Source organism: Delphinapterus leucas, chromosome 2 (genome assembly GCF_059928025.1).
Source record: "Delphinapterus leucas isolate spDelLeu-1000000601 "Yukka" chromosome 2, BTC_Dleu_Yukka2, whole genome shotgun sequence".
NCBI classification, from domain to species: Eukaryota; Metazoa; Chordata; class Mammalia; order Artiodactyla; family Monodontidae; genus Delphinapterus; species Delphinapterus leucas.
Window position 1 is genome coordinate 72,884,895 of NC_143130.1, and position 26,533 is coordinate 72,911,427.

Below are 26,533 nucleotides of genomic sequence, written 5' to 3' on the forward strand. Positions count from 1 at the left end.
AGCATATATGGCCCTTCAGAGTTGTCCTAATTGGGGATGAGATGGTCAGGCCTTCATACTTCTGCTTCAGTCAGTCACCTTTGTGGGAAGAGTGTGACTTGAGAGAAGTGATTCTCTGTAGCTAAGGCAGTTCCTGAAGGGACAGATAGTTTCTGTGTGAGAACCTTCCAGGGCAGCACCTTAGGCTGATCTGAGATTTAAGAAGTTGCCTCCACCTTCAGCTGGCGCTGAAAAGCCAGGACCTTGGCCAAGAAGCTGTCCAGGAGGGCTGTGAGGGGCCAAGTCCATGGTAGGGACTCTGACATGCCTCTTCAGTCCCTCCAGACCCTGTGACAAGGCTGGGGTCTCGGGCCATCACTGTGGGGGTCTGAAGATTAGCTGGAGGCAGCACAGGGCACTGGCCTCCCTGTGGGTGGGCTGGGAGAATCTCACTCCATCAGGAACGTTGTGTTTCCAGACATAGACTGACCACCTGCCTGGTGAGTCTTCTCCCAGTGAGCAGTCAGGGGCCAGGCACTAAGGGGTGGGCCTGAAGGGCCGTTGGATGACTTCATCTATCCTCCCCCACCAAGTTAGTATTCCTCTCTGTTCTGTGAAGCTCCACCATTAACTGAGCATCTCCTTTAGGTTCACAGCCCTTCTCCCTTTGAAAGACAAACACTACAGTAAATCCTTTTGAAAAGAGATGAACGACGGATGGTCCAGGAGGGGGGGCATCAGGTGATAGAGACAGGGCACTTGGAAGAAAGAAGGAGAGAGGAAAAGATACAAAAGATAAGCTTTGTCCATCACTCCTTCCCTCCTTCCACAAGGATCGATGTGTCTACTGACTGCCTGCAGGACAGGTGTGGGTGGCATGTGTGAGGGTCCATAGGCCGGGCCCAGACTTGCCATGGGACTCTAGGCACATCAGGTCCCCTCTTTGAGCCTCACTTTCCCCATTCACAGAATGGAGGGGAATATGTGTTTATAATCAATAACTGCTGGAGGTCCCATCCTGGAGTCTGATGGTGACATCCTCACCTACTGTGGGGCCTGAGATAGGCCTGGTAACTGACCAAGCAGGAGAATCCTTACAAATGCAGATTCTCAGGACCTACTCTGCAGAGTCCCAATCAGTGGATCTGGAGTGGACCCAGGGCCCTATCATTTTAAAAGATCTGCAGATGGTTCTGATATGCATGGTTCTGATATGCAGCCTGGCTTGGGTCTACTAGTGTGGACTGAGTCAGAGATTCTCAACCTTGGCTGCACACAGGAATCACCTGGAGAGCTGTAAAAGTCCCAGTGCCCAGGCTGCCCCCCTGACCAGTCATATCAGGGCCTCTGGAGGTGAGCATCAGCAGTTTACGGGTAGTGATACTGAGGCACCAGTAGTTTTAAGGCTCCCAGGTAGCTACAGTCAGCACCAAGGCTGAGAACCTTTGCTGTCGATGAACCAAGAGGTGAAGGGAGCATCCCCCATCTGCCCTGCCCCTGTTTTCACCTTCAGAAACCCTGTCTACTTTCAAGCCAGCTCAAAGCCCCTCCTCTAGCAGCTAGCCCCCCGATGGACAAGGCACTGGCCAAGAGGTCAGGTGATCTGAGCCCTAGTCCTGGGACCTGGGGCAAGCTGCCCGCCCTGCCTAGACTTCAGTTTCCTCAACTGTGCAAGGAGAGTTTGGTTGAGTGGTTTTCAAAATGTGCCCAGAGCAGGGTCCCTGAGGTGGGGGCACTGGACTCTGGGCTCCCTCCACCTCCTGCCCACAGTTCTCCCAGAGCAGCTTCAACCTTACCCTGTTACTGTTGAAGCCCCCTGGTGCTTGGACAGTTCAGAAGCTAAAACAATTTGAAAACCATTAGTCTATTATGATCTGTGTTTTCTGCCCAGTTCTGAAGGTCTGCAGAAACAGGCACTCATGTTTTCCTGTATCTGGTTTATCACCCCCACTGAGCTGTAAGCTCCCGGAAGGTAGTTCTTAATTCATTTTATAAACACAGCATACATTTATTGAGCTCCTTCTGCCTGCCTGCCATGCTGGGTTCTAGGAACACAGTGGTGAACAAAACTGACAGAAGTCTTCCCTCGTGGAACAAAAAGTTAGTGGATGAGAAAGACAGTAGAGCAATTACAAAGCTGTATGTGAGGGGAAGCATGGGGTGCTGTGGGAGCACCTGGTGGAGATGGGGGGTGGGGAGAGGCTCCCCAGGGAAGAGGAGTGAGGCTGGCCTTGGCCTTGGAACCGGCTGTGCAGAAGTCTGGGGGTGCTGAGGGAGCGGCTGGGCTGCTGACAGAGGTAAGCTGGCCACTGAAACTGGGTTGGGAGGTAGCACTTTATGCTGAGGGCAAAAGTAGCCCCTGATGACTAAGCAGGGAGTGGCTGGAAGAGGTGTTCCTCCCTGTGGGTCCTCCACTGTCCCCTCCCCTTTCCAGCGCTGGTGCAGGACTGTTGCAGAGAGTGGGGCCCACGGGGTCCTGGATGGCAAAGATGTTATGTGTCTGGCGATGGGTGGGGTGCACAGCTGTGTGTGGGAGAGGAGGTTATCTTCTCATAGGTGGGTGCTCACTAGGGAGGGTAAGCATCCTGGGTGGGTGGTGGGTAGATACCCATGTTTGAGCCCTGGCCCATTCCCCACTTAGGTTCTGGGAACACCTTAGCCCACCCTGACAGCCCTCTTCCTGGATTCCAGCCCCCAGCTTGGGACAGTTGGTGAGGCTTTGCTATCCACCTGTCCCCAGGGGAGGCCTCTGACCCTCTTCTGTTGGCTCGTGGGTCTCTGGGGCCACGTTGTGTGTGGCAGGTTGCCCAGTCAGCCTGGCCCTGAGCTCAGCCTTAACGAGGCCCTTGGGTGCCTCCTCCACCCCATCTGCTGCCCCCTGCCACCCCTCTTAACCTCCTTCCCTCTGTGCACCTTTCCTGCCCAGTTTCTCAGCTACCTTAGTGCCTGTGACCGGCTATTGCGACAGGGCTACGAGGAAGGCCTGGTGGATGAGGCCATGGAGATGTTCCAGTTCTCCGAGAGCCAGGTCAGCAGGGCCTCCAGCCTGGGCCCCCGGGGAGGGGAGGTGTGGGGTGCACACACGAGGCTGGTGTGCTGGGGAGGACCAGTGCCAGAGCCGGCCTGGGGACCACAGGAGACAGCCTGCTTGCTCAGCCCTGGGGAGAAGGAGACAGCCCAGGGAGATGGGACACAGGGAAGGCAAGAGGACCCAAGGGGAAGGGGAAGGGGAGAGGACCCAAGGGGAAGGGAAAGGGGTAAGGGAAGGGGAAGGGGTAATGGAAGGGGAAGGAGTAGGGGAAGGGGAAGGGATAGGGTAGGGGAGGGGGAAGGGGAAGGGGTGGGGAGGATGCAGGAGGGAGGGCTTTTAGTGTTATTTAACTGAATCAACACAACAAACATTGACTTTCACTCCTTGTCAGACACCCAGACAGGAGCTAGATAGGTAGCAGAAAGGTGCTTGAACTCTGTGCTCGGGGAGTGTGCCACCTACCTGGAAACCCAGAATGCATGCGGCTGTGGTCCCAGTAGGAGGACATTCTAAGTGCCTGATGAATGTGACCTGTCCACAACTGGCAGTTGGCTCAGGCCAGCAGTCTTCACAGAGGCTGAGGGAGGGATGCAGGGGTGGGAGAGATGCCGAGGAGAGGAGCGGGGAGGGGCAGGGAAGTTTCAAGCACTGGGGCTGGAGGAGGAAGACAGGCAGAGGCTGTGCTGTGTGAGACCTTGGCAGGGTTTGGGGCCTGGACAGAGACCCTGCGCTGTGCATCCTCTGGGCACCAGTATGCAGCCTTCCTCTTCCTGCCCCAGCGTAGCACCCGAGCACAGGGAGTCAGGAGTGAGCCAGAGTGGGGAAGGAAAGCCGCACAGAGAGAGCTGGCAGCCTGGCTGGGCTCCCCTTCCTTGGCACAGGAAGGGAGGTTTGAGCCCATGTCACTGAGGTACAGGAAAACCACAGGTGCTGCCCAGGATCAGGCTCACCTGGCCTGTGGGGGTCACAGCTTTCTGGGGGTATGTACGGTGGCCACCTGGGAGGGGGCTCCCCAGGGCAGAGGCCCAGCCTCACAGAGTCCCCCACGCCCTCTCTGCCTCCTGTTCCTCAGGCAGGGGAGTTCCTGCGCCTCTCGGAGCAGTTCAGCGACATGGGCTTCCAGCAGGACCGGATCAAGGAGGTGCTGCTGGTCCACGGCAACTGCCGTGAGCAAGCCCTGGAGGAGCTGGTAGCCTGCGCCCAGTGACCCTGGATGCACCTCGCGGTGCCCACGCATCCCTGGCAGTCCATCCTGACTGTATTATGAAGACCACATAAGAATAACAAATTGATGCATACTCATTGTAAAAATGCAAATGATGCCAAGGGTGGGAATAAATACTGTAAAGGAGGCAAAACTTTAGCCATCTTAGGATTTCAACTGGGGCTCTTTAACAAAAAGATAGATTAACAAGAGAAAAATAAAAGTTTATTAATGCATGCGGCACACATCATGCCTGAGAAACTTCAGTGAAAAGTAACTCAAAGTAGCAGTTTAGAACTCTGGCTTATATAGCATCTTCAACAAAGAACTATAAATTTGTAGAGAAATGACAGGACAAAGGAAAACAGTTTTAGGCTTCCAAGGATGGCAAACTGTGGGAAGGTAAATATATGGGAGGGAGCTAATGGAGTAAGGTTTGTTTGTAGGCTCCCCTGGTACATTTCTGGGCTGACAAGAATCTGTCTCCAGAAAAGGAGAATTTATATCCTGCCTTTAAGCAGAAAAGAGGGGAAGGGTAGAGAGAGCTTTTCCTGCATTTGCTGCTTCTTAATTGCCTTCAGCTCAAAATAATTATGTCAAAGAGGCATATTTTGGGGTGACAGTCTGATTTCCTTCAATACCAAAAGAATCAGCTAAAAGAGTTGAAAGTGGTTCCTTGCGGGGAGGGGCAGATGGAGTTGCGTAGGCGAGGAACTGTCTTCATATAAGCTGTGTAAAATGACCTATATTTGATTCTTTAAACTAAGGGCATTAGTAACTTTGAGTTTAAGAAAATTAAAACAAATAAATGATGTGCAGTTCTTTGGGTCCTGTAGGTTTCTGGTCTTGGGGTGCAAAGAATATCTAACTGTGGGTCAGAAGACCTAATTCTGATTTTGGTTCTGCTGATGAATGGCTCAAGGCCTCTTTGGGCCTAAGTTTCCCTAGGATAAGTGGAGTGATTAGCCCTGACTGCTATCCATAAGAATGCCCTGGGGAGTTTGTTAAAATGTCCAAGGCCCCACTCCTGGATAATCTGATTCAGAAAGTCCAGCTTGGCAGCCCTTGGGAATCTGTTTCATTATTATAACAAGCTCTCTGGAGATTCTTTTTCTTTTTTTAATTGATTTTTTGGTTGTTATTGTTGACCCCCTTCACCCATTTCCCCCCCTTCCATCCCCCACCTCTGGCAACCACTAATCAGTTCTTTGTATCTATGAGCTTGTTTTTATTTGTTTCTTTGTTTTTTAATATCCCACATATGAGAGATCATACAGTATTTGTCTTACTCTGTCTTACTTATTTCACTTAGCATAATACCCTCAAGGCCCATCCATGTTGTCATAAATGGCAAGATCTCATTCTTTTTTTACAATGAATAATATTCCATTGTATATTTACACCACAGTTTCTTTATCCATGCATTCATCAATGGACACTTAGGTTGTTTCCATATCTTGGCTCTTGTAGATAGTAGAGCAATGAACATGGGGATGCAGATACCTTTGCAAGTTAGTGTTTTTGTTTTCTTTAGATAATATCCAGAAGTGGAATTGCCAGATCATATGGTAGTTCTATTTTTAATTTTTTCAGGAACCGCCACACTGTTTTCCATAGTGACTGCACCAATATACATTCCCACTAACAGTTCTCAAGGGTTCCCTTTTCTCCACATCCTCACCAGCACTTGCTATTTCTTGTCATTTTGATCATAGTCATTCTGACAGGTGTGAGATGGTATCTCGTGGTTTTGATTTGCATTTCCCTGATGATTAGTGATACTGAGCATCTTTTCATGTACATGTTGGCCACCTGTATGTCTTATTTGGGAAAAATGTCCTTTCAGATCTGCCCATTTTTTAATCATATTGTGTGTTTTTTTGCTGTTGAGTTGTATGAGTTCTTTATATATTTTGGATATTAGCCCCTTATCAGATATATGATTTGCAAATATTTTCTCTCATTATGTAGGTTGCCTTTTCACTTTGTTGATAGTTTCCTTTACTGTGCAGAAGCTTTTTAGTTTGATGTAGTACCACTTGTTTACTTTTGCTTTTGTTGCATTTGCTTTGGGTGTCAGAGTCAAAAAATCATCACCAGAACCGATGTCAAGAAGCTTACTGCCTATTTTCTCTTCTAGGAGTTTCATGGTTTCATGTCTAACATTCAAGTCTTTAATTCCCTTGAGTTAATTTTTGTGTGTGGTGTGAGATCGTGGTTGAGTTTTATTCTTTTGCATGTGACTGTCCAGTTTTCCCAACACCATTTATTGAAGAGACTGGCTGTCTTTTCCCCATTGTATATCCTTGGCTCCTTGGTTGTAAATTAATTGACCACACATATGTGTGGGTTTATTTCTGGTTTCTCTATTCTGTTCCATTCATCTATGTGTCTGTTTTTAGGCCAGTATCTCTGGGGATTTTTATTCAATTTAATGGGCCCATGGCCAGTGTGTCTGATATCAGAGCCAGAGATCTGGCTTCTGCCCTCACAATCTGTGGTCCTATGTCAGTCTTTCCTCATTTGGGGATTGGGCAGGTTGGGACCAAAGCTGTCTCCAGTCACCCCAGGCCTAGCTTCTGGAGGTCCCCAGGGATTGAGGGGACAAATTGCTGGAGCTGCCCATGACTCAGGCAAGCAGAGGTCAGAAGACAAGATGCTGATGCCTCTGCCCTTCTCAGCTGCCCTGAGCAATGACCTGCAGCAATTAGCACAGAACCAAAACCTCTCAGCCCCCTCCACCCAACAAACAGGGCTGGACCTGGAGTTGAGGCCTGTAAAAAACGCAAATATAATCTTGTTTGAACATGCAGTGAGGACTTCTGGAGGCCTACACAGGCCTAAACAACAAGTTTGGGACTACAACCCAGGTTTCCTGAGGCCCATCCAGCCCCTGGGTGCTTTCCATTAAGCCTCAATGCCTGCCAACTTGAAATTACATTAAAAATATTCTTTGGCCTTGAAACTTGCTTTAAATAACTTGCAGGCAACATAAAACTATTTTAGAAATCGGCGAGATGGCATTGTTAGTCAAAAATAAAACTGCTCTTGGAAAAGACAGTAAAATTCAAATTCAATTTCTAAGATGTAATGTTAAATCTAAAGCTACTTACGTTTTGATTAAGGTGATCTGGCCTCAGTCTGCCACCTTATTAGGTCCCCTTGTTTAGAGGCGACCAGTTGGCTGGCCTCTCCCCCACGTCACAGGGCCTTCCTCCATGTCACTCCCCCATCCTTCTCCCACCTGCCCCAAACTTTCCCATCCCTAGAAAACTATTGCTTGATTAAAAATGAGACATCAATGGGCCCAGTTAGTTTAAATTATTTTTTAGGAGGTAGAATAGTGTGGTAGTCAAAGGCATGTACTCTGAAGTCAGATTTGAGCTGAAACTACAGCCCTATTACAAACTATGTGACCTTTTGCAAGTCACATAACCTCTCTGTGCCTCAGTTTCTTATTCATAAAATATGGACACTAAAATTTCCCAGTTAGGATGATTGAACAGGAGAGTGTACAGGAAGCTTGTGACATGGCATCTAGTAGCTATTATTTATACATATTTATACCCTGCTTTGTTCTATAATCACTACTACCTTTAGTCTGTCATCCTTCTCATTATCATTATGGTTAACAAATCTCCAGCATTTATAATCAAACTCAGAAAACCTGGGAGAACCTCTCCCCCAGTGACTCGGCCTCTTTGGTCAGCAGGGTTTAAGAAGGTGTTTTGAGCAGAGGATTCTGGGAGAAAGATAATCTCTACAGCTAACAGTAAGGGTCATTGGTGTCCCCTTGAAACAGCAGCAGATGACACACTCAGCTACCAGAAGCCAGAGTCTAAACAATGTGACCCTTGGAGAGGAAGCCAGGCGGATGGTGGAGTCAGGGGACCAGGTGGTGACCAAGGCCTGGCCCAAGGATGCAGAATGAAGCAAGTGCTCCCTGAGGCTTTGCTTTCACTTCTGTCCCCATATACTCTGTCTGCCCTTCTGTGTCCCAACCATGTTCCCTCATGGGGAGGGTGTGGTGTGTGTGTGGGAGGCCCTCAGAAACTATTTCAGGCCGAAACCTCAAGTTCTTTGTGTGTTCCCTTCCCAGGGAAATGTGTGCCCTCTAACTAGCTGACCCTTCTGCCTCCTTCTTATAAGGATCTTTATGATTATTTTGGGCCCATCTGGATAATCGCCCATCTCAAAATCCTTAATCTCATCTGCAAAGTCCCTTTTACCATGTAAGGTAGATAATAACTCCAAGGATTAGGACATGGATGTCTTTGGGGGACCATTATTCCGTCCAGCACAGGGGGCAATGCTTAACCCAAAATAATACGTGACTAATGGTGGAATTTCAGGCAGTCACATAAGGGAGTTTTGTTGTGTTTTGCATTACTCGTTATACAAAGGACATTTCTATTTTGGAACAGAATGACAGTGGAGCAGGCCTTACCCAGGGGTCAGGGTCTGAGCCTGGGCCCTCACCAGGCTCAAGCTAACACAGCTGGCTCTTCTCCTCTCTCACCTCTAACAGGAGCCTCTGGGGCTCTTGCTTCAACTTGAGTCAACCTTCTGCAGCTGACAACATTCTCCTGGCACCGGGAGCAGTGCCAGCTGAGGGGCTGCCAGAGCCTCCTCTTGGCCCTGACCCTTCCATTCTGGAGATAGTGGAGGAGGATGCACCCTCAGGTAACAGCTGGCCTCCAAGGATCACGTGGAGGTGTCAGGAGTTTCCTCTTCCCGGACCCTCCTCCCCTCTCAGCCCCCTTCCTTCCACACTCCCTCCCTTCCCCCTCCCCATCCTGCCCTGTCCTCCTACCTCATCTGGTGATTAGAGAGGTGATTGTCGGCCCCTGCAGAGAAACACGCTTTGCTTTCTAAAAGAGGATTCAGGGAGACAGCAATGCTTACCTCATGAACAGTAGCTCATAAATGATAAGGTTTGGCTGAGTAAAAAGCCTGCCAAGGGATGGGGTGGCACTCCCAGTTTTCACCTTATTTCACCATCCATTCTGTCTCTTTTTAGACTCACTTCAAGGAGGATTTGGGGCTTTTGGGAGCTCTGGAAAGAGTCTTTCCTAATGAGATTGGGGGAGGCTTCCAGAGCCCCTCCCTCAGGACAGGGCCTCCTGGTGCACACCTCCCCTCACCCTCTGACCCCAAGGGTGAGGGCTTTGTTCCCAGACATGCTGGGCTCAGAGGAACCCTTTAACAACCAAGAATCTCCTAGAAACTCCCTCTCTCTCTTATACCCACACACACACTGTCCTCAGGAGGAGTGAAGCCCCTGTCACAGGCATTCTCTGGAGCAGTTGTGGAGGTGTGTGCCTTCGTGCCGGGGACAAAGTGATCCTGAGTGAGGTAAGAACTGATTGCTCAGCTCTACTCAAAGGCAGGCCCCACTCAAGCACCAAATCCTTTGTTAAGCACCTGCTCAGCTGTGCACTGGACTCCCTGAGAAGGCACTGCCCCTGTATTCCAGGCGTTACAGCCCAGCTGATGAGCTAAAACTACCACCAAACAGCCACTCACTTACTAATCTTCCAGCCAATACAGCTTTACTGGGTGCCAGCTGGGTGCCAAGCCCTGCTGGGCCACGAGTGCAGGGAAGTAGGAAGAAGAATGAGAAATGGCCTGTCCTAGGGTGGGCGGCTTCCTGGTGCTCGGCTGGGCGGTGTAGGGCAGCATGGCAGCTGGCTGGCAGCAGGTCAGAGCCTGTGCTGCTGAAGCCGGGAAGGCAGAAGGACAGGCGGGCTTTGGCCCAGCGAGGACCTCTGGAGGTGGTACTTTTCCCCCTCCTCTGGTGGAGCTGGGTCCTAGCCTGCTGGCTCCACTCCCGGCCCATCGGTGGGGCACCCACCCCCATGCCAACCTCCCCCTCTGCTGGTGGGTGGCTCTGCCTCCTGCCCATTCTCCTCCTGAACCTGTCCTTATAAGGCCACCCACTCAGGAGACGTGTGTTCTGTGTCCTCTGGGAAGTTGCCCATTCAACGTCATCTGCTGTTTTATTGCTCGAGATTTTTAACCTATGATTTTATTATTTATTTATTTTTTGTCGTTAAGAAATGTTTCCAGGCTGAACAGAGACATTCACTGGGTGCCGGGTGAGAGTGGAAGGATGGAAGCCAGGGGGCTGGGGACCCAGGGACCCAGGACAGACCAGCCCAGGGCATGGCTTAATCACAGACTCTGAAACCCTCAGCAGCCAAGCAATGTCATGAACCTCCGCCGACCCTGTGCTCGGCACAAGGAGGAGATGGGGGGTGGCGGGGAGAGCATCAGGAGCTCCGCCATGGGGACAGACACAGCTCCTAAGCCACCAATGCTGGTGCAGGGAGGGCAGCCTCCAGGCAGAGGTGAGCCCCCACCCGCAGGAGCTTGAGCCGGGCTGAGAGATGAACCTCAGGCTGGCACGAGGTGTCGTCCAGGAGGGGGCACAGCTGAGCTGGGTCTTGCAGGATGGGCAGGAGTTCTTCGCATGGAGAAGGAGAGGAAGGGCATTCCAGGCCGCTGTCACCCAGGCATGAGACCACCTGGGGTGGGAGGGAACTGGTGAGCTCCTCAGTGTGCCTGGAGGGCTGTGGCTGGGCCTTGAGGAGTTTGGATTTGATGCTGCAGCCAGCGAGCTACAGAGTTGACACAGTGGTGCCAACATGGGGGATGGAAGGGAGACCATAGTGAGCACTGCTGTTTTCTGGCCACCCAGCTAGGGGCCATTCTCCCTTTTTTTTGTTGAGTATTTGGCAGAGTTTATTGATGTAGAAAGCAAACTTGGATAAACTTTTGGTTAGCCCCTCCCTTACTTTTAAATGATACCCAGTGAACCTGGAGGAATTACCTCCCCCAGCTGTGGGTCATCTTGTTGTCAAAGTGCCCTGTCCTCTCCTGACCAGGGGGTGGACACATGTCACCTGCACAGGGCCAGGCCAACTCTGGCATGTCACCTTGGAACCTTGAGCACACTCATTCTGTCCTTTCTCAGCCAGTGCTCTGACCATCCCTGGGAGCCTAGAGCTACCCAACGTCCTTCCACTAGAATTCTGCTCTCCTTAACTTAGCCAAAGTTGTTTTCTCTTGCTGACAACCAAAGCACCCTGCTGGATGCAATGAGAGAATAGGAGTAAAGGCAGCGCCAAATGGGGCAGAGGGTGTCCTGTCACCCCTCGAATCTAGAGAAAAGTCTAAGGCTGTAAAGCAGGATGAGGGAAATATGGGCCGAGGCATGGGCAGCCAGGAGGCTTGGAGGTCCTGGGTCTCACGAAGGGGCTTGTGTCCATCAGAGACACCTTGTGGTCCTGTAACTGCTGACGGGGCACCTCCGTCATTCCATGTGAAGCCCTGGGGGTGGGGACCGAACTCGCTTTGTCTCTCTGCCCCCATGCCTGGCGCAGCTTGTGGTAGAGGAGGTGCTCTGAGTGTTTGCAGAAGGAAGAGGGAGGAAGGTAGGGGAGGAGGGAAACCATGAAAGTTAGCCCTCTGGGGAGTGGCCATGCCGAAGGTAACTGGCTTCCGTAGACGTTTCACTGAATTGCCAGGTGAAAGACTCGCCAGAAAGTATTAAGGGAAGCTCTGGGTACTTGGGATGACACTATCAGCACAGTGGTTTCAGGGCACAAAGGCAGCCGGTCCCCATTCCTTATTGCGCAGCCCCTCAGAGCCTGGAGGGACCACGTGTCTGGGACCAGAGTAAGGCATCCTTGTGGCTGCTGGGAGGGTGGCGGTGCTAATCTGCACGAGGCCCCTAGTGCTCCGTGGAAGGGACAGAGGTCCAAGTTGGCTCATGAGCCCTGTGATGTGCTCCTTTGGGGAGCACATGGCCCCTTTTTGATGGCAGCAGGGCTGGACAGAAACAAGCATGGGTCACTGTCCCTGAGCAGGCTGGAAGCAGTGACCATGCTCTCTGTGGTGGACCAGGCTGAGCTCTGAGGAGAGGGGTGGGCACTGCTGGTCAAGAAGGTGACCAGCCCTGTCTCTGTGATGAGCAGCTTTGCTCTGCCCACCCCAATGCCAGGCTACGTGGGGGCCGGTGGCCAAGGAAATGGCTGAGTGATAGTTGTTCTCGGGTTTCAAGGTAGGTCACTGCTGCTGAAGCTAAGAGAAGTATTTTGAGCTCCCCAAGCGTTCAGTGCCTTCGGGTACAGGGGCTGGGGCCCAAGGATCACAGGGATGACACCGTCTCAGTGTCTGGCGAGAGGACTCACATGCCTGCCCTTCCACCCCACCAGGCCTATGACCCTAAGACAGTGCAGGGTCCCGGGGTTACACTCTGGAGATAACGGCCAACCAGGAAGAATGGTGAAAGATGCTTTCAAGGCCAAAGGCCCTCTTTGAGGTTCCCAACCACACCATGTAGACATTATTTGCCTTCTCCATCTGAAGCCAGAACGACTGCTACTGGCAAGATAACCCACTGACCTCGCCTGAGGGTGGAAAGTTTTCTGGGGTTTACTGACACTTGCTGTGGGCCCGGTACTATCCTAAGCTCCTTCTGTGTAATAGCTCGCTCACCTCCCAACAGTCTTCATTGACAGATGCCACCTGAGGCTCAGAGAGGTTAAGAACTGCCCAAGGTCACCTGGTCAGAAAGTGCTAGAACTGAGTTAGAATCCAGAAAGTCTGAGCTAGAAGCTGGAGCACTGGGTTCCCCTCAACACGGGCCTGCAGACACGTCCCCTCACTTGACCACCAGTGAACATGTGCACACATCCCCTCACTTGACCACACAGCAAATGTGTGCACCAAAGGCTGTCATCTTCAGTGACAGATGCTAAGTGGGGCTCAGAGAGGTAGAGCATCGTGTGCGACATCACCCAGCAAATGGGTGGCAGGGCTGGGCCTGGAATAAATGTCTCTAGGGCTCCCTGCTGTCCCCCTCAGGACCCCTTGGTTAAACCTAGTAAAGGTCAGGTCTGACCAAGGCAGTGGAGAGCCAGGCCCTGCCTAGTGGCCAGGGCTGCAGACCTGCCTGGTCCCTCACTTGGGAGGGGGCAGCAGAAGCTGTGCTCCCTGGAGCTCATGCATTTGGTGGTTTCATTCCCAGCCACTCCTCCAAGAGCTTCTAAAGGTCACTTTTTTCCCCTCAAATCCAAGTGGCTTGGGAGGCAAGGCCCTAGCTTCCGGTCACTGAGGCACCACCCCTTCTGGTAAGACGTTTCTCTGATTCCCATCACTGTGTAATCAGGCCAAGATACTGAGATGGACATTTTCCAGAACAGGCATATCTCAGAGATATTGCGGGTTCGGTTCCAGACCACTTCAATAAAGCAAATATCACAATAAAGTGAGTCACACAAATTTTTTGGTTTCCCAGTGCGTGTAAAAGTTATGTTTACACTATATTGTATTCTACTGGGTTGGCCAAAAAGTCCATTTGGGTTTTTCCACAAAATGTTATGTTATGGAAAATAACATAAAAACTAATGTTATCCATTGAGTTCACAGTCTTATATGAGCACAGTTCATGGCACCCCCAAATAATTATAACAGTAACATCTGATCACTGATCACCATAATAAATATAATAATAATGAAAACGTTTGAAATACTGTGAGAATTACCAAAATGGGACACAGAGACACAAAGTAAGCAAGTACTGTTGGAAAAATGGCGTGATACTTTCTCAACGCAGGGTTGCCACTAACTTTCAATTTGTAAAAAAAAAATCAACATCTGCGAAGCACGATAAAGCGAAGCGCAGTAACGCGAGGTAAGCCTGTATCCTTTGCTGTAGCAAGCCAAGCCACTTGGTGACAGATGCCCAGAGAGACGAGAGCCAGAGCGAACAGGGCACGGATCATGGCAGGAAAGAGATGGCAAGTCAGATCACGTCCTTAGAGGAGACTTGAGGAAAGAGATGGAGGCTACTACTATAGGGATAGTGCCGGGCTGGCAACAGTGGGGCTCTCACCACCCCCAGGCCTGCAGGGGGAGGGGAGAGGTGGCCACCACAACCTGGAGACTGAGAGGACTGCACGGGAAGGGCGACCTGACAGGAGCTGTGACTCTGGTCACTGGAGGAAAAAAAGTCAGTGTGAGGCAGCCCGGCAAAGGAGGGAGCCACCAACGAAGTCCCTGGACCTCCCACTCCTCCCTACCCCTTGTCTTCTTCAGGTGCCCCCATGGGGAGCCAAAATCAAGAGAGCAGGGCAGCCTCCTGGGGCGGGAGGCAGGGGGAGGGGAGAGTGGCTCTAGAGGGGCAGGCAGGGCGGGCGAGGGGCCTGGTATTGGAATTCGAGAAGCACGATATCCGTCTTCCATAGTCTCCACCTCAAACCTTTGCTATGGCTCCCTTTTCCTACAGAGCAGGCCCACGTTCTCAGCCTGGCGTTCAAGGCTCTTCACACTCAGGCTCCAACCTCCCTCCCTCCTGGGAGAGCTACAGGGGCTTCCCGTGATCTACCTGCACAACAGCTCTGTACGGTAAGCCTTATCATCCTCAACGTTTTATAAAGAAACCGAGTTTGCCCAAGATGACACAGCTGGCAAGTGACGGAGCCGGAATATGAACCCAGATCTCCTGATGCCAAAGCCGACGCTTACCTGTTCCGCCGTCCTGCTTCCTCACTGAGTGATAAATGCGTGGATTGCAGGGCCATGCTTGGCTCATCCCACCCGTGCCTGTCTCACAGAAAGGGTCTCAATAAGAGGTGAGGAGGGGGAGGGAGGAGAGAGGAATATGGATGGTGAGCATAACCTGTGCTAGCCTCTAGGTCATATTTGACTCTCATAACCATCCTCTGGGACAGGAATTACCCTCCCTGTCTAGAGTCGAGACACCTTAATATCAGAAAGGTGAAGAGGCTTTCCCATGGTCAGAAGGCAGAGCCTCAGCACCTTGTTTCCACCCCAAACCAACGCTCGCCCCCTCTCTGAGCCCCTGAAATTCCCTCTGCTAATCAGGACTGTGGGGCTAGGCCCATCCGTGAAGGCTCCAGTGAGAATGAAAATATGTTCCTGGAAAGAAAAGCACAGCGGGCCAAAGTCATAAGGCCACCCTTAGAGTTGTCAAAATTGTGAGTGTGTGTGTGTGTGTGTGTGTGTGTGTGTGTGATGTGAAGGGCCCAGGTGCCCAAATACCACCATTAGAGACCAAGTCCTTTGTCTCTATCTGCTGAATGAAAGCAGAGTGCTGAATTAATGTGACGCAAGAGGGGTGATATTTACTGGAAAAAGTAAGGATGGAGGTCTGGAATCGGGGAGGGAAGGCCTGATGGGTCATTTTGGGTAATCTTACTCATGGGTGTCCTGGAAGGCAACACAAGAGATGCAGCATGGTGTGACGGGAAGAGGATTCTATAGATGTGGGTCTTAGCTCAGAGTGGTCCACTGCATTGCTGTGTGTCTCCAGGCAAGTTATTTGCCCCGCCCCCTGCCAACTTACCTTTCCTCCCTGTAAAAAGAGGGGTTAGATGAGATGCTTATATCCTGCTCCAAGACCCTGCAGCCCTACAAAAGGACCCCTTTACCTTTTGTTAGTTGCTGAGGTGCCAGAGAGAGAGGCGCCCCACTTCAGCTGGGGCAGAATCATGAGGGTTTCAGAGGACACTGCTGGGATGAGTCCTGGGAGACCCCCCTCCATTGGCGTCCCGTATTCCATGGCCACAATGGGCCTGCTCAGAGGTGGCCTGTCTGCCGACAGCTGTGTCTCCCACCAGCAGTTAAACTTGCCACTGTTCCTGGGAAGTGACAGCAACTTGAAGCAAAGCAATTAGGATGAAAAAGAGGCCCAGCTGTTTGGGGCCAAAGGAAAATAAACAGACCAGCCCTGTGTGTATTCCACCACCAAGAGGAACAATTCTTCATGGGATGATTAGCACTTCCAATTCCTCCCCTCCACTGGAGCCGGAGAAGCGGCCTCTGAGCTGATGCTGTGCTGAGATCCCACTCTTCCCACGGTGTGCTGTGCACCCCACAGCTCATCACCCTCTCATGAAGGTCTCCCCTAGTCACCCGCCCACCCCAACCCCTGCCAGAAATGATACCCCTCTCCTCTGAAATCTGACAGCCTCTCTCTATGGGTTTTTCCTTTGATTGGTTGACCATGTGATTAATTCATTTATTCTTTTGACATCCATTGAGCACCATTCATTCATTCAAAATTTATTAAGCCCCTACTGTGTTCTGTTCATTGTCCTGGTGATACAGCAGTGAACAAACAGACACAAATCTCTGCCCTCATGGAGCTCAACTTTAGTAGAAGGAAACACACACTAAACAAGTAAAAATAGAGCATAGAAGATGATGCTAGATGCTATGGAGAGAAAGGAAACAGGAAAAGGAGTAGGGAACGCAGAGAAGGGGGAGGTAGATTTTACGCAGGGTGGTCAGGAAAGGCCTCAGAATGAAAGTGACATTTGGGCAAAGGCCCATAGGAGGTGGGGAGTGAGCCAGGCAGCTAAGGGAGGGAGGTGTGCCCGGCAGAGGGTCATGGTGCAAAGGGAGGGAGGTGTGCCCGGCAGAGGGACACGGTGCAAAGACCCTGAGGTGGGAGCGTGCTTGGGGTACCTGAAGAAGAGCAATGAAGCCAGGCGGAGAGCGGTGATAGATAAAGTCAGGGAGGAAATGGGCAGGGGATCCTGAAAGGACTTGGGCTTTCACTCAAGGGAAATGAGGAGCACCCAGGGGTCTGAGCAGGAAAGCAACAGGGTCTGGCTGGCGTATCATCAGGTTGACTCTGCCCATATGAGCAGGCCGAAGAGAGGCCAGCAGGGAAGCAGGCCCTGGGTAGAGTGTGGGAAGGGCTGGTGTCTCCTTCTGCCTCTGTCAGGCAGGCTATGTAAGCAAACCAGGATGATTCCCAGGGAGAGGAAAGCTTGGGGTGCAGGGCATCCAGAGTCAGGGTGAAGGAGAAAGTTTGTAGAAGACTGGAGAGAGCTCCAGAGAGTGGGGCTGAAGGGCTGTCATGGAGGTTCAGGAAGATGCTCCTTGCTGCATTAAGCCCTGTGTGTGTGTGTGTGTTTGTGTGTGTGTAGATCTCTCTGGAAGGACAAACTTCTTAGAGTGTCCCTCTGGGCAGGCACAGAGAGATTTCAAACCCAGCCTTCTGGGCTTAGTAACCTCTAAGTATCTCTGTAATTTGCCCTCCTGCAGCTGCCTCGCATCCCCAAACACCTTCATGCAGTGGTCAAGTCTGGATGCCAGGGTATGAGAGGCTGAGAATCCCAAGTCCTGGTCCCAGGTCCTTGCTCTTCCACTTGACTGGCTGTGTGACTTTGGGTGACCCATTTCAGCTTTCTGCTGATTTCCTCACCTGCAAACCAGACATGGTAACCATCCTTGCTGAGGGTGGCAGGCTACAGGAAGAAACAATGCAGCCTGACCTGTGAGGCCAGAGGGTAAGGTGGGCTGGATTGTGAAAACCTCCCCACACTGTGAGAGGGAGGGAGTATCTGTCAAAGTGCAGATACCTGCCAGGGCCTTCAGTCATTAACACCCTCGTGAAGGGGGCCATTCCTCTACCAGCTAGATCCTAAGGCAAGAGAACCCAGGACAGTTAATTTTCCTATCTCAGGAGGAGGAGGGAAAGGGGCTGAATCCAGGGGGGCAGATGAACCCCAAGGAGAAGAGGCACAGAGAGAAGGGTAACAGGGAGGGGAGTGTAAAGGAGACTGGCAGAACTACCCCGTCCGTCCCAGGATGTCAGTCAAGCAGAGAGGCAGTGACACAAAACAGCACATGGCTCTGGGTTCAAAGCCAGGCTCTGCCACTTCCTACCTGTGCCTCTTCTAGTCACCCACGACCTTTGGGTGTTTGGGTTTTTTTTTTTCCTTTATCTTTAAGAAGGGAGTGGGGATGTTGCCAAGCTGCCTACCACTTAAAATTCTTACAAAGCTTAAATAAGTCCACTGTGGGAATGCTCTCTGTGAACACTGTGTGCTTATTACACATAAAAGGCGTCTCAGGAAGGGTTGGTCTAGACCTAAGGACGACCGAACGCTGGAGCCAGCAGGCCTGTCTGGGCTGGTCCACGCAGCCAGCTCTAAAAGCCGACAAACAAAGCTCTGTGGGTTGAGAGAGCAGATGAGCTAATGGATCTCAAGACTGCAAGTGCGCTTAGCACTGATCAGGAGTGAGCAAGGAGGAGAGCGGTCTGTGCTGTTAAGAAAAATTATCCGTAACTTGAAAATAGGCAAAAGGAGGACTGCATGTCCTTTCAGTGTCATTCTGGGGCAGAGCTGAAGCACTAAGAGTTACTTAATTCTCTAGGAGACTGTGCCTTTGTTCTACTATTTACTCTTGATTAGAGTCCTGACTTTGTAAAGTTACATGCTAACGTAGCTGCATGTACAAGTATGTATGTGCATGTATGAGAAGATGAAAAGGAATTTAGTCCAGTAGAGAACCACAAAAGTTATGTTTTTATTCCCTGTAAGACACCAACCAGCTTTACCTGTACTTGGCAAACTTATTTCAGTATATGTTTTCTAACAACATATACAGATCTCTTGTCTCTCAAATGTGCCTTTGAACCAGCCCTACCATTCTTTTGGTTCCCTTATTAATGAGTTAGATAAATCTTTGACGTGTGAATAAAATTACATATTGATAGAACAAAAAAGTGAGGGGCTCTGTGGCATGGGCCAGTCACTTGACCTCTGAACCTCACACATCTTATCAGTTGGGAGAAGGTACCCAACTCCCATGACTGAGGTAGGGCTGGAGTGGGGAGACGGATGTGAAAGTACTTTGCACATCATTCACAGGATGCCCAAGTCAGGATTTATTATTGTGACTCATCAGATTAAATTAATCCAGGCCTAAAAGGTCCCAGGCTTCTGAGGGCAGCATTCTCCAGGGCTTGGCACAGGAACATAGGTCAGGGGAGGAGGCAATGAGGGGCAGCCCAGACACTAGGCTCCATGCCCAGGAGGTGCCAGGCTGATGCTGCATTCTCCATTTGTGATGAGGCCAGGATTTCCCACGGCCCTTGGGTCTTGGAGGATGGAGACCACTTAGGACCACTCAAAGTCTGCCCAGAGGCTTGGAGAGGCTGGAGGACTGAGCTGGGCATCTGACCAGAAACCAGGGTCAGGGTACTCTAGAGGCAAGATAAGAGTCCTCATCTAACACCAGAGGTCAGCACCAGAGGTCAGCAGCAGGTCCCTAACTAGTGATCTCTACAGCCTGATGTCTTTCAGGAACTCATGTTTTTGGTTTGTTTCTAAAGCTATTTATTTGTTGGCTGTGTTGGGTCTCCGTTGCTGTGCATGGGCTTTTGCAGCGAGTGGGGGCTTCTCTTGTTGCGAAGCGCGGGCCCTAGAGTGTGCAGGCTTCAGTAGTTGTGGTGTGTGGGCTCAGTAGTTGTGGCACACGGGCTTAGTTGCTCCACGGCATGTGGGATCTTCCTGGACCAGGGATTGAACCCATGTCCCCTGTGTTGGCAGATGAATTTGTAACCACTGCACCACCAGGGAAGTCCCAGGACCTCATGTTTTTCTTTAAAAATTTTTTTTATTGAAGTATAGTTGATTTACAATGTTGTGTTAATTTCTGCTGTACAGCAAAGTGACTCATACATATATATATTCTTTGCCATTATGGTTTATCAGAGGATATTGAATATAGTTCCCTGTGGTATAGTGTAGGACCTTGTTGTTTATCCATCCTACATATAATAGTTTGCATCTACTAATCCCAAACTCCCAATCCTTCCCTCCCTGACCCCTCCTCTCCCTTGGCAACCACAAGTCTGTTCTTTATGTCTGTGAGTCTGTTTCTGTTGTGTAGACATGTTCTTTTGTAGGACATCATCATTTTATTCTGTAGGTGGGAAAGTGTCCCAGCTCAGCTGACAGCACAAAAGGATCTCTGCTCTTGCTATCTACGTATGTGCCCGGCTGCACACATGTGCACATACACACATGGAAAAGGACGTCAGCCAGGGGTCCAATGAGCAATGCACGCAGCCATCGTCGGGAAAAGCCAACCCTGCACAGAGAAGGTAGGCACAGAGCCAACAGAGAGAGAGGAAGAGGAACGGCATTCCAGGTCCAGGGAATGGCAAGAGTGGAGGCTAGGAGGAAAGAATTAACCTGTAGAATGTAGAGGAAGGGATACAGGTGAGGAAGATGAGGCAGTTAGACCTGCCCAAAATTGGGCTCATACCTTGAGTAACCTGAAGTCATGCAAATTAATAGTCTATTGCCCTGGAGTGATGACAAAAAGGGCAGTGGATAAGGGACTTCCAACTGGGTTCTCCCCTGCGGGCCCACATCCCATTAGAGGGTATGGGGAACCCTTTTTCCCTCACAGGTCTCACTCCAGGTTCAGCTCAGTTACTGTCTCTACAAGCCAGTGCAGCCTCACTGCCTCCCCAAAGGCCTCCATCTACAGCTGCTCTGCCTTAAAGGCAGGGCTCACAGACTCTTCCCATCTGCTCCAGCCTTCCCGGTCTCTCCTCTTCTGAATCTCCCCATTTAGCAGCTAATTATCCTGCCTGTCTTCTTCATACAGTTTACTACCCTTCTGCCTGGAGTAACATATTTTTCCTCTCCCTATTTTCCCTTTGCCCTGATTTCTTCAGGACTTTATTATATTGCAGGGTTTGGGTTTTTTTGTTTGTTTTTGCCCTGTTGCCTTCAGCCCTATGTGGATCAAGACAAATGTGTGTAAACCTTTTGTTGTCCTTGGCAAGACTCTAAGCTTTATGGACCCCTGTCTGTCAACTACAGTCACATTAGGTGCAGCACCCTGCTGAGCACACAGTAGGTGCCTAACTCTTGCCTGTCAGTTTGATTAACATCACTTAACCCACTCCCAGCTGGTGCTCAATTACTGGCCCATTCACACACAAGCCTGGATTATTGAAATCCTACCCCCCATCCCTTCCACTGACATTGTGACCCACCAGCTCTCAAGACAGCCCAAGTAATTTGAGGGTTGAGATGCCAGAGTCGTTGCTTCCTGAGATCCTTGGACATGTTCACACCACCAGAAGCAGAAGGCACAAGGCCCCCAATTTCTCACCTGGGGCAGGGAGAGAGAAGTTCCCAGCAGCTCCTAAGGCCAGTCTAATAGACTCAGCCATGGCTCAGAGAAGACTCTGGGCATCCCCTCCTAAAGCCCAGCCCAGGGGTCACAGTTCTGGCGTCGTGGAGGCCACCTGCCCCCGTGCACCGGGAGGCAGCCTGAGGAGAACGGTCTGCAAGGAGCCGGGCCGTGGGAAGCCGGCCTTCTCCCTGAGCAGCCGCCAGGTACCACCCTCAATGGCATAGAGCAGCGTAAACATGCGGTTGACCGTATAGACGGTGTCGCCGCGCACCACGGCCGTGAAAAGCGCGCCCTTGCTGTTGACGAACTGGCCGGGCAGCGCTGTCCACTGGCCCGTGGCCAGGTTAAGGCAGTCGATGGCGCAGTGCAGGAAGTCATCCTTAGGTCCGTTGCGCACCACGTAGAGACTATCGCGGTGGGCCACCATGCAGTGGCCATAGCTCTGAGGGCGCCGCAGCTCGGCTATGGGCAGCCACGCGTCTGCCGTCACCGTGTACTCCACCACGGTCGTGGTGTCGGCTGGCCGCCACAGACACACGAAGAGGCGGCCGCGGGCTTGGGCGCAGGGCACGCCGGCAGCTGGCTGCGGCAGGTTGGCCGCGAAGCTCCAGCAGCCCGTGGCCGGGTCGTAGCGCTCCACGGAGCTCATGGCCATCCTCTGGAATTCGCCCCCAATGGCATAAAGGTGGCCGTCAAAGCCGGCCAGCGCCGTGTCGTAGCGCGGCTGGTGGGGGCTGGGGAACTCGCGCCACGTGCCGCCGTCGGGGTCGTAGCAGAAGCCCAGTTCCACCACTTCCTTGTTGGGGCCCCGCACGCCCCCCACGATGTAGAGCTTGTTGCCCAGCGTAGCCACGCCGGCCAGCAGCGTGCTGGCCTCCAGGGGCAGCGCGGCCAGCGTGCGCCACGCGTCCTCTTCTTCGTCCAGGTAGCACACGGTGCGCGATGCGTCCTCCAAGAAGCCGGGCGCCGGCGCGTGAGTGCTGACGGCCACATAGCTGCTGGGTCGCAGCGCTGCCACGTAGGCGCGAGCCTCGGGTAGCGCCAGCTCGGCCGCTTGCTCGCTGGCGCTGTCGCGGATGAAGAGCGCGGCGCTGTGGAAGACGTCGTGCAGGCCGAAGGCGGCAGCAGCGTCGCACAGCAGCGCGCAGTTGTCCGACGTGAGGCTGTGCTCCAGAAAGCGCGCCAGCGCCGGCGTCTGCAGGAAAGCGGCGCACTCCACTGCTTGCAGCAGCTCGTCGGGGGCTGCCAGCGCCGGCCTTTCGCCGTGCAGCACCCGCAGCATGGTGCGGAAGCCGTCGGGGCTCAGAGCGCCCAGGCGCACCTCGGCCGCGCGCGCCTCCCTCATGCCCGAGCGGAAGAGGCCGCGGAAGAAGCCGCAGTGCTCCACCAGCAGGGCCCGGTCGGCCTGGAAGAGCTGGCTGCCCACCCACACCTGCATCAGGGCCCCAAGGCCCTGCGGCATGGCGGGCCCAGGCGCGGAGGCCGCCTCCGGGGGCCTGGATGCAGCGGTCACCGACTCCGGGGCTCCCCCGTACCAGCAAAAACTTACCCGGGGCATATAAATATCTTCCTGGCTAAAGATAGTACGGCTCATGTGATGTGGTGGCCAGCGGGCTGGATGGCCGAGGGCCCGGAGGGCATCTGGAGACCTGCCGGGTCACTCACTTCCGTAAGAAAAATGGTAATAATGGTGACCATATACCGGGCACCTACTGCATTCAGGGCACTATGAGGGCAGTTTACAAAATATCCCATTTAACCTGCACTAAAGCAGCTGTAAGCCCTCGTGCAGGTACCCTAACTCTGGCCCTCTGTTTCTTCGAAATGGGGCCAATAATAACACCTGTTTCACGGTATTTCCACAGTGTCTGTACAGTGTTCGGAATGAGGCTCAGAGAATTTACATGACTTGTTCAAGGTCATTCAGCTGGGAAAGAGCAAGGACGGGATGAATACCTAGCTCACGCTTTCGGTTGGTGGGGCAGGGGTACTTGGGTGCCCGAGGGAGAGGCAGAGGTGGAACACGTAGAGTGGGCCGGGATGGGGTCCAGAGTAGGTTTTCTTTTGGCTTGGGCCTCTGCCCCTGACTCTGGGCTAGACCAATCTCTTTTTTTTTTTAATGGTTATTTAATTTTATTAATTTGTGGCTGCGTCAGGTCTTCGTTGCTGCGCACGGGCTTTTCTCTAGTTGCGGCGAGCGGGGGGCTACTCTTTGTTGCGGTGCGCGGGCTTCTTATTGCGGTGGCTTCTCTTGTTGCAGAGCATGGGCTCTAGGCGCACGGGCATCAGTAGTTGTGGCTCGTGGGCTCTAGAGACAGGCTCAGTAGTTGTGGCGCACGGGCTTAGTTGCTCCGCGGCATGTGGGACCTCCCCGGACCAGGGCTTGAACCCGCGTCTCCTGCACTGGCAGGCGGTTTCTTAACCACTGCACCACCATGGAAGCCCCTAGACCAATCTCTTTTTGAGCCTCGATTTCCTTCTCTGTAAAAATGCGTGGGTAACAGGTGAACGTTCAGTAAGTCCCTGAATGTGGAAGTATTCCCTGACTCGGGATGGGTGTGGGAAGCTGGTGTCTGTTCCCCTCTTGCTACTCCCCACTCGTCCATTGCTGTATAGCTCAGATCTTGGGAAAAGGAAAGTGGGGCTGCTGAGGAGACTGTATGTCTGTGGATGGGAAGGAGACAGGCTTCTTGAAATAATATTCAACACTTAAATTGCACTGTCAGGCATTTTGTGAGCACTTGAACGTCTATAATCCTCGCAGCAATCAGGGGAGAAAATAACTATTATTTCCCCTCGTTTGATAGATATTATCCATTTATTGCTTACAGCATGCATGAGTCAGATATTATTAAATTCACAGATGAGGAGACTGAGTCACCAAGAGGTTCACTCACATGCCCGAGATGACATGGCCAGAGAGCAGCAAAGCTAGGACTGGAGTGCAGCCAGTCTGACCCCAGAGCCTGCGTCTCTAACCGTTGTGCTCTGCTTCCTCCCTGTGCTACAAATGCTGGGCAGTCACTTTGTGCCAGGAGGTCACAGTTGGAAGGAATTTCAGTCTCCTATGGTTCAGCCCCTTCACTTACAGTAGAGGATCAGACAGGGAATTGCCCAGGGTCTGGAAGCAGACAGCCCCAGGCCTCCTGCTGCCCACCTTGCCCAGAACTTTCCTGGGTGACCACCTAAGACTCCGGGTTCCAAAATGTCAGCCGGAAGGGAGCTTGGTGATTATCTTCTCCTGCTACCTTGTTCTACAGGTGGGTTAACTGAGGCCCAGCCCTGTGTAGGATGTATCTGCCTTTCAGGAGATGTTCAGCAGCAGGTCTTCTTCAGGAGGGCTGGGGTAGCTCAGTGGCTCACAGTGATAAAGCTGTACTTGGGAAGGGAGCAGGGGAACTTCCCTCCCCCCAAGACACATGCATGCACAGATCCTCAAGTATGAATCTGCAGACCCAACACAAGTGTGCCTTTCTTGCCGGGGACTCCCACCCAGTTCACCCCATTAGAGCAGGGCTGGGATGTGGGGACCACTTGTGTGAGCCTGGGAAGCCAGAAGCCTGGAGGCGGCAGCCAGAAATATGCAAGACTCTGCCCCAGAGACCAGACAGGAAGAGGAGGAAGAGATGGGGGGGTGGGCAGGAGTCCCCACGGATACTATCCCAGGCCCTCTGCCAGCTTTTCTCCTTCCCTGAGGCTAGACGTTGGCTGAAAGCATGACAGCCCCTCCTTGGAGGAAAGTGGGCTCTGCCGTGCCCAGTCCTGACTCTGTCCTTGCTAGTGGTCTCAAGGATAGGGAGAGTGTCTGACTGTTCTCATTTCACACATGAGGAAAGGGAGGCCTAGAGATGGAATGGGCTTTGCCTTGGTTATGAATGAAGATGTGGGATGGATTGAACCCCGTCCACTTGACCCCAGGCCCCAGCCCAGGTGCCTCTCCTCACCTGCATCAGCCTTTTCTTCAGGAAGGGAAGCAGCTGCCTCCTGCCAGGGGCGGGTGGGGAAGGGGCTGACCCCCAGGGGGCCACAGTTCCCTCCCCAGATGGCCTGTTCCTGGCACCTAGTAACTGGTAGACAGACAGAACCACTTCCTGCACCTCTCCTGAGAGCAGGAGTGGGAAGGAGCATGAACGCCCTACTGGCTGAAGTTCCCTCCCAGTCCCAGTTTTTCACAAGCCCATCCCTGATTTCAGTGGGTTGGAGGGCTAGTACACACACCCGGCTCCCACCCTCAGCAGCCAGGAAGTGCGGAGGGGGTCAACCAAGGTGGGGGGTCATGACTCTGAGGCTGAGTCCAGGATCAGCACTCTGGCCCTGTGCCCAAGGCCCCAGTGGGGTGTTTTCTGCAGCTGGTGAGAGTTTCCTCCACCCGGACAACAAATGTCCCTCTGGGACTTGGAGAGGACAAGGAAACTGTCATGGCTGTGGGCAGCCCACGGAGTTCCCAGGCTCTGCCCGACCCCACACCAACCTCCCTCTCTACTTAGCAAGGTTGAGGGTGGAGGCAAGGAAAGGGGCTCTGTGTCAGACCCTGAGCCTTTCTAGAGCACACGCCCCACCTTGTACATCTCTCTATCTGCAGTGATTGGCACACTGAGGGATCTGGTGGACTTCTGAGCCCTAACCTAAGTAGGAATCCCCAGTCTGATGGAGGAGACACAACCCCTGACCCAGGAGAGCCTGCAATCTGGTGGAGGACTGGGCCCAGCTCCACCAGCCTGCACAATTCCCCTTCCGACCCTCCACTATAAATGAAGGTGTTGAACCATATGAGACTGAAGTTCCCTCCAACTGTGACCTCCTGGCCCTCCTGCCTGATGGGTGACCCCTGGCCTTTGCCACCCATGGTGGTATTTCTGCACACAGGGTAGTGATGAGCTTGCCTGGACCTGAAGAAGAGCACTGGACTAGGAGGCAGGATTCCTGCTGGGCTTTGATGCTGGTACTACCACCGGCTTGCAAAACTACCCAACCTGTCCAGGCCTCAGTTCTTTTTTTTTTTGGCCATGCCATGCAGCATGCAGGATCTTAGTTCTCCAACCAGGGATCAAACCTGTGGCCCCTGCATTGAGAGTGCGGAGTCTTAACCACTGGACCACCAGGGAAATCCCCAGGCCTCAGTTCTTCATCTGTAAAGTGGAGCTTGGATCTGACTTCTAAGGTTCTGTTCAGTTTTGACATCTGAATTTATAATTGAAAAATCACAGAAGTGGTTGTCATATTGTGCCTCCAGGGAATGCAGTGACATCACAAAGGGGTCCCAAAAGGTTACCTTTATGTGGAATGGCTTCTGGGGGTGGGAGTAGGGGTGGGTGGCAAGGGCAGGATCTAGTCCT

General features: G+C 52.3%; 2 protein-coding genes across 4 annotated transcripts in view; one reads left to right on the forward strand and one right to left on the reverse strand.

Annotated features, from left to right (window-relative positions):
* Positions 1 to 8,941, forward strand: part of UBAP1L (ubiquitin associated protein 1 like) — a 32,295-nt gene extending 23,354 nt beyond the window's left edge. For 2 of the 3 annotated variants that reach the window (XM_022579772.2, XM_030761699.2), the window contains 2 exons: positions 2,906 to 3,007; positions 4,083 to 8,941. In XM_022579772.2, the coding sequence (XP_022435480.2) occupies positions 2,906 to 3,007; positions 4,083 to 4,217 (237 nt within the window). In that variant the 3' untranslated portion in view covers positions 4,218 to 8,941. Of the gene's footprint in view, positions 1 to 627; positions 3,008 to 4,082 lie in introns of those variants that run through there. The other variant, XM_089907106.1, reaches the window with a different exon arrangement.
* Positions 8,942 to 21,282: 12,341 nt separating this feature from the next.
* On the reverse strand, positions 21,283 to 22,808 carry KBTBD13 (kelch repeat and BTB domain containing 13). Its single transcript, XM_022579459.2, has one exon. It carries the CDS (start codon positions 22,789 to 22,791, stop codon positions 21,283 to 21,285), a length of 1,509 nt encoding a protein of 502 aa, XP_022435167.2. The 5' UTR covers positions 22,792 to 22,808.
* Between the last annotated feature and the right edge of the window lie 3,725 nt (positions 22,809 to 26,533).

Coding starts and splice junctions, on each gene's coding strand:
- KBTBD13 (XM_022579459.2), bottom strand. CDS start 22,791: ATGAGCCGTACTATCTTTAGCCAGGAAGATATTTATATGCCCCGGGTA.